Source organism: Conger conger, chromosome 7 (assembly GCF_963514075.1).
Source record: "Conger conger chromosome 7, fConCon1.1, whole genome shotgun sequence".
Taxonomy (NCBI): domain Eukaryota; kingdom Metazoa; phylum Chordata; class Actinopteri; order Anguilliformes; family Congridae; genus Conger; species Conger conger.
Genome location: NC_083766.1, coordinates 940,366 through 955,365, shown reverse-complemented (window position 1 = coordinate 955,365; position 15,000 = coordinate 940,366). Strand labels below are relative to the sequence as shown.

General features: G+C 47.0%; 1 protein-coding gene and 1 long non-coding RNA gene across 4 annotated transcripts in view; both read left to right on the top strand.

Annotated features, from left to right (window-relative positions):
• LOC133132865 (hexokinase-2-like) overlaps nucleotides 1–15,000 on the top strand; it is a 47,802-nt gene that overhangs the window by 13,292 nt on the left and 19,510 nt on the right. The window contains exons 10-11 of one of the 3 annotated variants that reach the window (XM_061248647.1): nucleotides 595–746; nucleotides 13,095–13,102. In XM_061248647.1, the coding sequence (XP_061104631.1) occupies nucleotides 595–746; nucleotides 13,095–13,102 (160 nt within the window). Of the gene's footprint in view, nucleotides 1–594; nucleotides 747–12,560; nucleotides 12,736–13,094; nucleotides 13,103–13,781; nucleotides 13,934–15,000 lie in introns of those variants that run through there. The other 2 variants (XM_061248643.1, XM_061248642.1) reach the window with 2 other exon arrangements.
• Nucleotides 6,255–7,520, top strand: LOC133132872 (uncharacterized). The gene is made up of 3 exons (XR_009709182.1): nucleotides 6,255–6,332; nucleotides 6,716–6,821; nucleotides 7,473–7,520. It is a non-coding gene; the product is annotated as an uncharacterized LOC133132872 (long non-coding RNA).

Here is a 15,000-nt window from a genome sequence, read left to right as displayed (position 1 = left end):
AAAGAAGAATATATCCCAAGATGACCATGGCTGTGGGGTTAGAGTACAGTACTTTAATGTAGTTGGGGCCTAAACCAAATTTTTCCAAAACTGACCAAAGATAGTCCCACTCCAATCTATCAAAGGCTCCATCTATCAGACAAAAATCGGACATTAAACCAACCAATGAGGCTGACATGGGATGAATATACTGAAATGATATTCGTTCCCGCCCAGCAGGTCCAGTGCAGGATTTATTATCGCATTCATATCTGCGCCCATGATCACTGTGTATTCGTGCATATCAGACAGGAGCTCAGATAAATGATTTATAAATTCTGGTTCAAATTGATTTGGAGCATATACTGATATAAAAACTATTTTACGCCCCGCAGTTATTGTTTTTATATATGCAATCCGGCCATCTTCACTACCAAATTTATTGATTCAAATACTTTTCTATGCTTTATTGAGCTTGTCTGGTGGATTGGAACCTGTGAAATACTCTCAACAAGTACAAATCTGGCCTTCTGGTCCTCTTGGTTAGCTGAGATCGATCGAGCACAGAAACATGTTTGGCCCTGTTGTGCTCAGACACTCTGGCGCCCCCTGCAGGTTCAGCCAGAGACTGCAGGACACCGTGCGCATCCTGGCGCCCCACTGCAACATCTCCTTCCTGGTTGATGAGGATGGGAGCGGGAAGGGCGCTGTCATGGTGACGGCGGTTGCCCAGCGACTGGCCATGCAGTCACGACTGCTGGAGGACAGCGAGAGCGAGGATGACGAGGAGGAAGAGGGGGAGGAGGAAGAGGGAAACTAACTCTGCTCGTGGAGTCATTGAAACCAGCACACTGTTGTACACAGATGGCTGTTTTTAATGAGTACAACCTACCAAAGACACAGCCTTATGGTACACACCCAGGACATCAGCCCCGTTCTTACGTGTCTGTGCACAATATACAAACAGGCTTATGTGTCATTTTAAAGAATTCATCGGATTAGGCAAATACACTCAGTGACCACTTTATTGGTTAGACCGGCTGTTTAATGCAAATATCTAATCAGCCAATCATGTGACAGCAACTCAGTGCATAAAAGCATGCAGACATGGTCAAGAGGTTCAGTTGTTGTTCAGACCAAACATCAGAATGGGGAAGAAATGTGACTTTGACCGTGGAATGATTGTTGGTGCCAGACAGGGTGGTTTGAGTATCTCAGAATCAGCTTCACAGTTTACAGATAATGGTGAGAGGTCAGAGGAGAATGGCCAGACTGATCAAAGCTGACAGGATGATGACAGTAACGCAAATAACCACGCATTACAACAGTGGTATGCAGAAGAGCATCTCTGAACACACAATGCATTGAACCTTGAAACGGATAGGGATAGGCTTACAAAGGCTACAGCAGCAGAAAAGGTCTAAATACCTATTAAAATGCTCACTGAGTGTATATGCGCCCATTGGATCACTGGATTACCTGGATGATCTGATTTTTGTTTATTAAATATTCATTATATTTCACCTCCATTATTGAGTTCCCATGCTTCTGGGCTCGTTTAAAAGTCATCCAAATAAACCAATTTTTTAAAAAGTCACTGATCTACTTTAATTTGCTTTAAGGGAGTTTTGAGATATTTTGGCAATCATCTTGAAAAACCTTGTGTCAATGTTTCATGTAAATGATGCCCTTAGAATCTGTATCAGGATCAGTGTTCATGTTCTACTGAAAATACTGTACTCAGGGTAGAATACACTGACCTTGAGACAACATTTATTTCCACTGATATTGAGACTATTTTTATTTGCTTTAAAGGTACAATAGGTAATTTCAGACTAACAGTCAAGAGAGGAAGAGAGGAGAGGAGAGAGGAGAGGCAACAAACACCCTCAAACCACAACACTGTTTATCTCTCCCCCTCTCTGTGAATGTGCTGATGTTGAAACCCCCCACACCATTGGCTGTGGTAATTAGAACCAATTTTCGACCAATGAGCTTGAATTCTTGTACAGCTAGTCCGTCAACTGTATATTTTTAAACCAGAATTTATTTATCTATGAACAAAGGCAAAGTCAACACTGTTAGTGAGCCTTTTTCAACAATGTTTTAACATACAAACCTTACCTATTGTACCTTTAATGTTGTAAGCTACTGTACATCTCTTACAGTGCCGTAACCCTTTAATGTCCTCACCAAGTAAAGGGCCATGATAAACATATGATATGCTCTCCCAAATGGTCAAGCAGAACATTAAAGGGTTAAACTTGAGGGACAGAGACCCCAAAATGTCCCGAAGTTGTTGAATTTGTGTGGGGTAAAGTGAGGGGATTGCTGGTGTTGAAATGTAATGCATCATATACCTGTATGGTAATATGTACCTAATATGCACTCATATCAAAAGCCATATTAATGTGATAATCAATGTAAACAATGTGATTGGTAGCCACAAATGTGACATCAATATATGCACTCATGATTGGTAAAATGCACCAGATAAATGTGGTAAATACATACCCATGGAGATGTGTGAAAGTATAGGGTTTTATTAAGTTTTAATGTTGTATTAATTAAGCCACAATCACTGTAAGGTATTCACTGTATCTTTTTTTCCAAGGGCTGTGGGGAGCACAAGGGCTGTGGGGAGTACAAGGGCTGTGGGGGGTACAAGGGTCTGTGGGGAGTACAAGGGCTGTGGGGAGCACAAGGGCTGTGGGGAGTACAAGGGCTGTGGGGGGTACAAGGGTCTGTGGGGAGTACAAGGGCTGTGGGGAGTTTGGGACCTTTCCAGGCTGTCCAGGCAGTTGTGGAGGGAACAAACATATTTTTAAGACCACAATGATTTCACAATACTGGCCCAATTGGGGCTAACCAATCAGAATTTAGCTATCTTCATCACATATTGAGAAACCATTGTGGAGGGAGGTAAAGAGACATCTGCTGGGTGAGAACAAGCCTTTTTGAAACTGTATAAAAGATGACGTAGCCGAATGATGTGAGGTCACTCTGCAGAGTCACCTCGGCTTCATGGTCTGCGTGAAGAATAAAGTCTGATATTCTGGAAGATTCTGCCTCATCCTCGTTATTGAAAATCCTTAAGAAAATTCTGCACAAAGTCTGAAAGAACCTTGAAAAGACTGATAACGGAACGACCACATTTTGGCGCTGCGAGCAGGGTCAGGGAAGAGGTCATCCATCCAAGAGCCTGTCTGACCAGACGTCAGCCAGACATTGGGGACGGTCGCTGTGTGGATGTAGTGGAGAAGAAGGCTGGCCAGCTGACTGAAGAGACACAAGGTAAGCAAGTTAAAATTATATTGCTTGTAAAACCTGCAAAAGTTATAAATGTAGTCTAAGGAATAAGGTGGTTCTTCCCTGCTATATCCTATAAAACCAGTGACCAGTGACCTTACCGACCCTAAGAATCTGCAAATTATGGATGAAAAAGCAGTAACCTGAAAGAATCACTGGAAGGCACTAATCTGAAAGAATGTGAAGTGCGTGTGAATATATGACAGTGTGAGTGTGTGACCCTGGGCAGAGATCGGGGGAACTGCAGGTCCCAGCGTGTGTAAGTCATTTGGCAGGGGCTTTTAATCCAAAGCGATTTACAAGTGCATAGGTTCTACAGAGGAGAGGGATTTGGCTCAAGCAGAGTGGAGTGCCTCAGTGACCGCGAGTAGGGCGGTCTCAGTGGAGTGGTCACTCTTGTAGCCGGACTGGTTGGGATTGTGGAGATTATTCTGGAGAAGATAAGTGGACAGTTGGATAAGAGACAGAGGATAGAAAGATGATAGGAGGGCATGGAAGGAAGACATATCACTGGGGAGACAGGACCTTTTCCATTTTCTCTCCACTGCCCACAGTTTGGTTCGGACAGCTCGTAGAGCTTCAGAACAGATGCCCCCCAGAACAGATCAGAACTCTCCTCTTACACTCATCCATCTCACCCACCATCCTCTGTCACCTGTCACCTGTCACCTGTCACCTCCAGCCTCTCGTCTGCGATCTTCTCCTCCCTACCATCTGCAGAATCAGAATGGAATCAGGTCGCTTGATGGATGGATGAGTTTAAGAGGAGAGTAGAGAGTGGAAGAGAAAAAGAGATGAAGGAGTGGTCAGATATATGGAGTGGTGTTACAGAGAGGTTGGTTGTTGTGCAGGTCCTTGTGAAGATGAGGTCAAGAAGGTTGCCAGCTTTGTGGGTGGGAGGGGAAAGTGTGAGGGTAAGGTCAAAAGAAGAAAGGAGGGAGAGAAAGGTAGACTGGGTGGACTCTGAGTTGAGGTTGAAGTCACCCAGGAGGATCAGGGGAGTGCCATTGACTGGTGAGGAGCTAAGGAGGATGTCCATCTCATCCAAGAAGCTCCCCAGAGGACCCGGGGGGCGATAAACAACAATAATAAAGAGTTTACACGGGACAGGAACAGAAACTGCATGAAATTCAAGAGGAGAAGGAGAAGGATGAGAAGACACTAGATCTCCATGAGGATGAGATTAGGAGACCTGTGCCACCTCCTCTGCCAGAGGTTCTGGGTGTGTGGGAAAAAGAGAAGGCAGATGAAAGGGCAGCTGGGGTGGCTGTGTTCTCTGGTGAGAGCCACGTTTCGGTTAAAGCGAGAAAGTCAAGGTTAAGGTGGGAGGCATAGGCTGATATGAAGTCTGCTTTCTGGACGGCGGACTGGCAGTTCCAGAGGCCACCAGCCACACAGAGATCAATACCAGGGGATCTGGGAGGGAAGATGAGGTAAGAGATATTCTGGCCAGGTTGGCAGGAAACAAACCTCCTACCTGACTGGGACCTGGGGGGAGGAGAGAGGACAGGGATGGGAAGGAAACACATGGAGGGAACTAGGGAGGACAAGTGGAATCCTACACAGTGAGGGCAGGCTACAAAAACACTCATCAGGCTCACAGACAGCCTCAATGGACACCTGCAGATAGACACCCGCAGATGGACATCCATCCATCCATCCATTATCTGAACCCGCTTATCCTGAACAGGGTCGCAGGGGGGTCTGGAGCCTATCCCAGCATACATTGGGCGAAAGGCAGGAATACACCCTGGACAGGTCGCCAGTCCATCGCAGGGCACACACACCATTCACTCACACAGTCATACCTACGGGCAATTTAGACTCTCCAATCAGCCTAACCTGCATGTCTTTGGACTGTGGGAGGAAACCGGAGTACCTGGAGGAAACCCACGCAGACTCGGGGAGAACATGCAAACTCCACACAGAGAGGCCCCAGCCGATGGGGATTTGAACCCAGGACCTCCTGGCTGTGAGGTGGCAGTGCTACCCACTGCACCATCCGTGCCCCCCCCCCACCGCACCCCCCCACGAAGCATCCTTCATCATGACTCCTGGCACAACATGATGTCACTCACTGTCAGGGCTGGATATATGGTGCAGTACCAACACCAGCCACCAGGTCGTGCTGTTTCCCCTCCCAGCTTGTGAGGGACTCACATTGACTAATACTGATGTTATAATTTTAATGAACTTAACAGGAGTGATGTAAAGTGTAAAACTTCGTAATGTAACATATTTTTTTGTGTGTTTTTATTTAGAAATCACAACACTACATTACACTACAGTACACTACACTATATTACATTACACTACACTACACTACACTACATTACACTACAGTACACTACACTATATTACATTACACTACACTACACTACACTACATTAAACCACTACTTTACAGTACATTACACTACATTACACTACACTACATTAAACCACTACTGTACACTACATTACACTACATTACACTACACTATATTACATTACATTACACTAAACTACACTACATTACACTACACTAGACTACACTAACTACGCTACACTAACGACACTACATTACACTACCCTACACTACATTAAACCACTACTTTACACTCCATTACACTACACTACATGAAACCACTACTTTACACATTACACTACACTACAGTACACTATTACACTACACTACACTAACTTACACTACCCTACACTACACTACACTAAACCACTACATTACACTACATTACACTACACTACACTACACTACTTTACACTACATTACATTACATTACACTACATTACACTACATTACACTGCACACTACACATTACACTACAGGCCAGCGCGCCCAAGGACAGCTCCTCACAAGGTCTGTGTGACAGAGTCTCAGTGTCTGAGAAGAGGAGTGTGTGATGGAGACCCTTCTCTGGGTCAGATGTGTGCAGGCAGACTCCTTTTATCCCTTATCCTTGTCATTCAAGTGATGGTTCTGCGCAAGGGTGCCAGGAGGCCTGAAACCACCAAGGAAGACCAGCCTGGGTCCTCCAAAGCCACACAGTGAGTGTGTAAGAGTATTTATGTTAACAAACAAACACACCCAAGCAAAACAAACAATAGCAATTAATTTCCCTCCCCTTCACTGTTCGTATGAAGCAGACAAATACAATTTCGCCACTTTCTTTTCTTTGCAAAAGGGAACACAAATCTCCTGTTCGCCAATCACATTGCTCCTGTATCTGCTCTGTGATTGGCTACTTTGGGATGAGGCTTTTGAACTGATTTAATAAAAAATGAAGCTGATCAGAAAACCTGAAGAAGGTGGTACAGGCTGTATTGTAATATAAATATGTGTGTTCATACGGAGTAAAATATGACACTTACGGATATTGCTGTCGCTGTCATGCATCCAGCTCAGGTGTTGTGTGTCACTTCCTGTGCAGAGAGCCATCGCCGGAGAAGTGCTTCCTGTGCCAGGGCCAGTTTCCTGTGAAGGAGTATCGGAGCCATGTGGATGCCTGCCTTCGCCTGAAGTCCCACCCCACTCAGGTACTGCTGCTGGAGCACTGCTGTCTGGGGCTTTGAGTAGGGCTGTAGTAGCATTTGAGTAGTGCTGTTTGGGGCATTGAGTAGGGCTGTAGTTGTGTGTGATGAGTGCTGTAGTACTGTTTGAGTAGGGCTGTAGTAGTGTGTGAGGAGTGCTGTAGTAGTGTGTGAGGAGTGCTGTAGTAGTGTGTGAGGAGTGCTGTATGGGGCTTTGAGTAGGGCTGTAGTTGTGTGTGAGGAGTGCTGTAGTAGTGTTTGAGTAGGGCTGTAGTAGTGTGTGAGGAGTGCTGTATGGGGCTTTGAGTAGGGCTGTAGTAGTGTGTGAGGAGTGCTGTATGGGGCTTTGAGTAGGGCTGTAGGTGTGTGTGAGGAGTGCTGTATGGGGCTTTGAGTAGGGCTGTAGTAGTGTGTGAGGAGTGCTGTAGTAGTGTGTGAGGAGTGCTGTATGGGGCTTTGAGTAGGGCTGTAGTTGTGTGTGAGGAGTGCTGTATGGGGCTTTGAGTAGGGCTGTAGTAGTGTGTGAGGAGTGCTGTATGGGGCTTTGAGTAGGGCTGTAGTTGTGTGTGAGGAGTGCTGTATGGGGCTTTGAGTAGGGCTGTAGTAGTGTGTGAGTAGGGCTTGTGTCAGCTCTTCACTGGAGCTTCTTTCTCACAGGGAGCGAAGAGTCTGCTGACGGCCTTGGAGCGGTCGGAGTAGAAGGAGAAGGAGGAGTCTGGTACGATGCACGTCCCACACGATGCACGCTTCCTACACGATGCACGTCCTACACGATGCACGCTTCCTACACGATGCACACCCCACACGATGCACGCTTCCTACACGATGCACACCCCACACGATGCACGCTTCCTACACGATGCACACCCCACACGATGCATGCTTCCTACACGATGCACACCCCACACGATGCACTTCCTACATGATGCACACCCCACACAATGCACGCAAGAGAGCGGGGACAGGAACAAAAGGTGTGGGATGGACCGTCTTTCTCAAGCATGCGCCGCATGCATCGCTCCATCTTCACCAGCGCACAGGTATATTACATAGGCCCCGCCTGCCAGATCTCAGGGCATGGATTGGCACAGAGATAATTGGTAGGGACACGCACTCTCCTATGTTTGTGGCCATGGCTACCAGCAGAGGGAGCCAAGCCAACCTTACTGGATTAAGTGACCACCAAGTACAGGGGATGCGTAACAATAACCCTGTTTTATTTTTCATTGAAACACAGAAGCTGGACCATCTCAAGAACACGGGTACAGTTAAAATAAAACGGTGTTGTGTTGGATGTTGTTTGGCTGTGTTGCATGCTGTTGGGCTGTGTTGGATGTTGTTTCACTGCGTTGGGCTGTGTTGGATGTTGTTTGGCATGTTGGATGTTGTTTGGCTGTGTTGGATGTTGTTTGGCGTGTTGGATGTTTGGCTGTGTTGGATGTTGTTTGGCGTGTTGGATGTTGTTTGGTGTGTTGGATGTTGTTTGGCTTGTTGGATGTTGTTTGGCTGTGTTGGATGTTGTTTGGCTGTGTTGGATGTTGTTGGGCTGTGTTGGATGTTGTTTGGCTGTGTTGGGCTGTGTTGGATGTTGTTTGTGGTGTTGGATGTTGTTTGGCAGTGTTGGATGTTGTTTGGCTGTGTTGGATATTGTTTCGCTGTGTTGGATGTTGTTTGGCTGTGTTGGATGTTGTTGGGCTGTGTTGGATGTTGTTTGGCTGTGTTGGATGTTTGGCGTGTTGGATGTTGTTGGGCTGTGTTGGATGTTGCTTGGCGTGTTGGATGTTGTTTGGCTGTGTTGGATGTTGTTTGGCGTGTTGGATGTTGTTTGGCTGTGTTGGATGTTGTTCGGCTTGTTGGATGTTGTTTGGCTGTGTTGGATGTTGTTTGGCGTGTTGGATGTTGTTTGGCTTGTTGGATGTTGTTTGGCTGTGTTGGATGTTGTTTGGCTGTGTTGGGCTGTGTTGGATGTTGTTCGGCTTGTTGGATGTTGTTTGGCTGTGTTGGATGTTTGGCTGTGTTGGATGTTGTTTGGCTTGTTGGATATTGTTTGGCTGTGTTGGATGTTTGGCTGTGTTGGATGTTGTTTGGCATGTTGGATGTTGTTTGGCTGTGTTGGATGTTTGGCTGTGTTGGATGTTGTTTGGCTGTGTTGGATGTTGTTCGGCTTGTTGGATGTTGTTTGGCTGTGTTGGATGTTTGGCTGTGTTGGATGTTGTTTGGCTTGTTGGATATTGTTTGGCTGTGTTGGATGTTTGGCTGTGTTGGATGTTGTTTGGCATGTTGGATGTTGTTTGGCTGTGTTGGATGTTTGGCTGTGTTGGATGTTGTTTGGCTGTGTTGGATGTTGTTTGGCTTGTTGGATGTTGTTTGGCTGTGTTGGATGTTGTTTGGCTTGTTGGATGTTGTTTGGCTGTGTTGGATGTTGTTTGGCTGTGTTGGATGTTGTTTGGCTTGTTGGATGTTGTTTGGCTTGTTGGATGTTGTTGGGCTGTGTTGGATGTTGTTTGGCTGTGTTGGATGTTGTTTGGCTGTGTTGGATGTTGTTTGGCGTGTTGGATGTTGTTTGGCGTGTTGGATGTTGTTTGGCGTGTTGGATGTTGTTTGGCTGTGTTGGATGTTGTTTGGCTTGTTGGATGTTGTTTGGCGTGTCGCTGAGACAGATTCTGCTCCAGTTTCAGTCACGCCGCCCCTGCCGATGCTGACCAATCGGGTGACAGCGGAGGCGTGGCCTTCAGCAACTCCCCAATCAAGTCCTTCACGCCCATCTCCCAGGTGACGGACTGCCTGGTGGACTTCAAGCGGCAGTACTCGGCCAAGCCCAGCCAGAGGGCCGGCCGCAAGAGGAAGCACCGCTAGCCGGGCCTGAACCTCTGAATGGCAGCCAATCGCCGTCGGTGTGTGTGTGTGTATGAATGGGTGAATGAGAAGCATCAATTGTACAGTGCTTTGGATAAAGGTGCGATATTAATTCCAACCATTTACCATGTTTCAGGAGCTGAGGAGAGCAACACGTTGTGATCTTTTTTGCTTCGATTGACAATTACTTAAGTTATGCAAATGAGGGTTGAATATTAATTCAGAGGAACGGTTTCAAATGGACTTGAGATGACTCAAATGTCTTTGTTAATGCGGTTTGAACAGGAATAGACTCCCTAACCTCAGTTCTGTTTTTGAGGTTATTTTCTGAAGTTGAAGACTGCAGCCTCAGCGCCTTCCGTAGACCTTTATAAGCCTGTGTTTTCACACTTCAGCAGTGAGTCCATCTCTCTGCTCTGAGCCCTGCAGTGAGTCCATCTCTCTGCTCTGAGCCCTGCAGTGAGTCCATCTCTCTGCTCTGAGCCCTGCAGTGAGTCCATCTCTCTGCTCTGACCTCTGCTCTGAGCCCCCTCCTGGCCATGACGTAAAGGAGTAAATAATGTCCCCTGAAAAGTCACATGCTTCACTGAAATGCCCGGAATATTCTGATTGGAGAGTATTCTGTCAGTCGCAGTCCTAAAGCTGCCACACAGCTGTGTGATCTTGTGTCGGACACGGTCCATAGACCTGCGCCCACCCCGCCCCGGTCCAAAGACCTGCACCCACCCCACCCCACCCCTGTCCAAAGACCTGCACCCCTGACCACCCCTGTTACAGGCCTATGTCCAGTGGGTGTGTCTCACACTCGTACTGGAAGCCTGTAGCCTCGTGGCCAAGGTATGTGACTGGGACCCAGATAGTTCAAGCTCTGGCTAAATAAAAAATATTTTAAATGAACCCCCAGGTTGCCTTCTGCAATGTGCCGCGCTGGCCCTCCCAGGTCCGCCCTGCGTAACCATACGATGAGCAGCAGCACAGAGCGTAGGTCACACAGCACAGAGAGTAGGTCACACAGCACAGAGCGTAGGGTCACACAGCACAGAGCGTAGGGTCACAGAGCGTAGGTCCCACAGCACAGAGCGTAGGTCACACAGCACAGAGGGTAGGTCACACAGCACAGAGAGTAGGTCACACAGCACAGAGGGTAGGTCACACAGCACAGAGCGTAGGTCACAGCACAGAGAGTAGGTCACACAGCACAGAGCGTAGGGTCCCACAGCACAGAGCGTAGGGTCACAGCACAGAGCGTAGGTCACACAGCACAGAGCGTAGGTCACACAGCACAGAGCGTAGGGTCACACAGCACAGAGCGTAGGTCACACAGCACAGAGCGTAGGTCACACAGCACAGAGCGTAGGGTCACAGCACAGAGCGTAGGTCACACAGCGCAGAGCATAGGTCACACAGCGCAGAGGGTAGGGTCACACAGCACAGAGTGTAGGTCACACAGCACAGAGCGTAGGTCACACAGCACAGAGCGTAGGGTCCCACAGCACAGAGCGTAGGTCACACAGCACAGAGCGTAGGTCACACAGCACAGAGCGTAGGTCACACAGCACAGAGTGTAGGTCACACAGCACAGAGCGTAGGGTCACAGCACAGAGCGTAGGTCACACAGCACAGAGCGTAGGGTCCCACAGCACAGAGCATAGGTCACAGAGTGTAGGTCACACAGCACAGAGCGTAGGTCACACAGCACAGAGCGTAGGGTCCCACAGCACAGAGCATAGGTCACAGAGTGTAGGTCACACAGCACAGAGCGTAGGGTCACACAGCACAGAGCGTAGGTCACACAGTACAGAGCGTAGGGTCCCACAGCACAGAGCGTAGGGTCACAGAGCGTAGGTCACACAGCACAGAGCGTAGGGTCACACAGCACAGAGCGTAGGGTCACACAGCACAGAGCGTAGGTCACACAGCACAGAGCGTAGGGTCCCACAGCACAGAGCATAGGTCACAGAGTGTAGGTCACACAGCACAGAGCGTAGGGTCACACAGCACAGAGCGTAGGTCACACAGTACAGAGCGTAGGGTCCCACAGCACAGAGCGTAGGGTCACAGAGCGTAGGGTCACACAGCACAGAGCGTAGGTCACACAGCACAGAGCGTAGGTCACACAGCATAGAGCGTAGGGTCACAGCACAGAGCGTAGAGTCAGGTGGCACAGAGCGTAGGTCACACAGCACAGAGCGTAGGTCACACAGCATAGAGCGTAGGGTCACAGCACAGAGCGTAGAGTCAGGTGGCACAGAGCGTAGGTCACACAGCACAGAGCGTAGGTCACACAGCACAGCGTAGGGTCACAGCACAGAGCGTAGGGTCACAGAGCCTAGGTCACACAGCACAGAGCGTAGGTCACACAGCACAGAGCGTAGGGTCACAGCACAGAGCGTAGGGTCACAGCACAAAGCGTAGGGTCACAGAGCACAGAGCGTGGGTCACACAGCATAGAGCGTAGGGTCACAGAGCGTAGGTCACACAGCACAGAGCGTAGGGTCACAGAGCGTGGGTCACACAGCACAGAGCGTAGGTCACACAGCATAGAGCGTAGGGTCACAGCATGTTCATCAGGGTTTCTGTTCAGCCTCATCCAGAGGAATGCAGAACTGCTATCTATTAATTTGTAAAAAAAAAAAAATGCACCTCCTGTAAGTTTCATGTATTGAGATGAGAATTGAGAAGGAACGAGGTCAAAATGTTGTTTTATCCATCTGTGGTCTGCTTGAAAAAGAAAAATGCGATGTGTAGATCCACTATTCCAACAGAGCATTCACTCGGTTTTACGGTGCCGTGCTTTAACCAATGAATGCTAGTTTACTGTCTGACGCGTCCCACCAAAGAAACGATTCATAAAAAGTCTGATAAAACATTAGAACGAATAATGGTGAACAGTAAACACGTGTGGAATCGCAGATGATCAGATTCAGATCGAAGACTATTTCAAGTAACATTTTATGAATGGGTGTGCCTTGCGTACGGTGGTACACTTATTTTAAGATCAGGAAGTAGGTGTCAGACGGTAGTCCACACTTGAAAAGAGAAGTCGGAGAAAAATCCCACTAAGGTAAACGAATGCTTATCACCACTGCACAGATTGTACAAATTATATTATATCGGTTTATCAGAATGTTCAGTATTTTACTTTCACTTGTAGCCATTTACATAAATATCGGCAACATTATTGTACGATAATAATTATATTTATCACCCTTAATTTTATGTCATATATAACTCGATTAATATCGACGGAGTCTGCATTGATTCAATTTTCTCTATAGTAATTAAGGTTATTACCTAATATGATAATAGTATTTCAAGAACAACACATGCTACACAGTATAGTATTACGCTCGAAACATCTGAAGATGCTCTGAAAATAAAGAAGTTGAGAAGCGTTCTTGTGCTGTCAGAGTGTCAAATCAGCTATGATGGTTTGGATGCATTCTACTCTGATATAATCTGCCGTCCCTGCTGGATTCGTGCATGAAAACGCTAAAGTCGAATTAAAACAACATTTTACGAAATTAAATTGTGATATACAGTAGTTAACAACGAACGTCGTATAAGTTGAATTATGACATGTTATTAAGAAACACCTTCTAACTTTTCACATCGGTTTCTGTCCGGTTAACTTGTCCGTTTTGAATTTTATCTGAGGGATCGAGTTTGCCTGTTTTACGCCGTAGTCATGTGTATTCTCAAGGCACCGAGTGGCCGTTTTAGTGGAAAATTTTATGGCAGACGCACAGACTTTCCCACTTGAAACGAAACTCCGCTCGGTCTCTGAAGGTAAATACTGAAATGAACACGTGTTGGGTGTGCGTAGCGTGTCTTCCTTTACAAAGCATGAACTGGTCTGGTTATTTTGTTTGACAAGGAGGTATGCATAAATACATCTCGCATAGATGTGGTGTTTAGCACAATGCAATTAAAACGTGAGACCCAGACCATCCCCAGAGGCAGTCCCAGACAATCCCTCGACAAACAAACAGCAGCTTTCTAGATAATGAAGCTGTTAACAATGGATGCTGGTGATGAATGAAAGAACAGAATGACACCAGCTTCGATACATGCAGGTAACACCTGTATTGCATTCTCTCACTCAAACAGTGCTTTATTTTTCGCTTTGCGGCGTAACGCTGAACCAGATGAGCAGCACGGAGAACGCCGGTGTGAATGGCGCCCCCTGCGCCAAGAAGATGAAACTCAACCAGCACGCGTCTGATGACGAGGAGGAGATCGTCTCCGGTAACCTGCGTAAGGTACGCGTCTGAACCCGTCCCTTATGAAATCACGAGAAATCTCTCCCAGTCACTAACAACCGCAGTCTCCCTCTCCCCACCTCTTAAACTGCCATAATCTCTCGCTGTCATCTGGCGTCCTGTTTCATAGTACCTGGACCGGACAGCATTCCTGACAAAAGTGAAGGTGTGTCTAGTGGCATCTCTGTGACATGTCCTTCCTTTTAATTATTTGAATGCAAACTGAGAGAGAAAGAGTGAGAGAGACAGAGTGAGTGAGTGAGTGAGTGAGTGAGTGAGTGAGTGAGTGAGTGAGTGAGTGAGAAAGAGTGAGAGATGGAGAGGGAGAGAGAGTGTGTGTGTGTGTGTGTGTGTGAGAGAGAGAGAGAGAGAGAGAGAGAGAGAGAGAGAGAGAGAGAGAGAGAGAGAGCGCGAGCGAGAGGGAGAGGGAGAGGGAGAGCGAGATGGAAAATTACTGAGACGTGTGTGAACTGTTAGGCGACTATACGACTATGCGGTAGAAAAGCGTTGCTAGTTGCTTCAAACGAAAAGTGTTGAAACTTGTCTCTGGTATGTCGGCGCTCGGTGTTGTAAGCGCCTTCCTGTGCTAGTAGCGTTCTATTTCACAGGAACAGGAAGCTCTAGTAGTTAACGAGCCAATTGTGTGGGACATCTCTGGAGATCCATAATGCGCTAATGCGCTAATGTGTTTGGCCAAACAAATGCCTGGCCCTTCCTGTCGAATATTTTCGTTTCATTCCAGTTTTTAAATACGGTTCAGTTTATATGCCTGGGGCTTGCTTTAATTCTAGTGGTATTGCTCAGTTTTTAAATTTATAAATACTGGCGTATAGTGATATCTGGTGTTCATAAAGGATGTGTTTAACATGGAAGAAGTTCGTTGGTCTTTAAAACGCCCATGATCCCAGAAACGAAGCCGAACATGGTTCATTGATTCATCTTGTCTATTTTTTGTTTAGCAGTCACGATATTGTCGGTAAAATGGTTAAACTTCCATGGCAATAATGAGCAGTTTCTCTCTTCAAATGTGATGCTTCAAAATCATGCTAGCTCCAAACCCACATGCC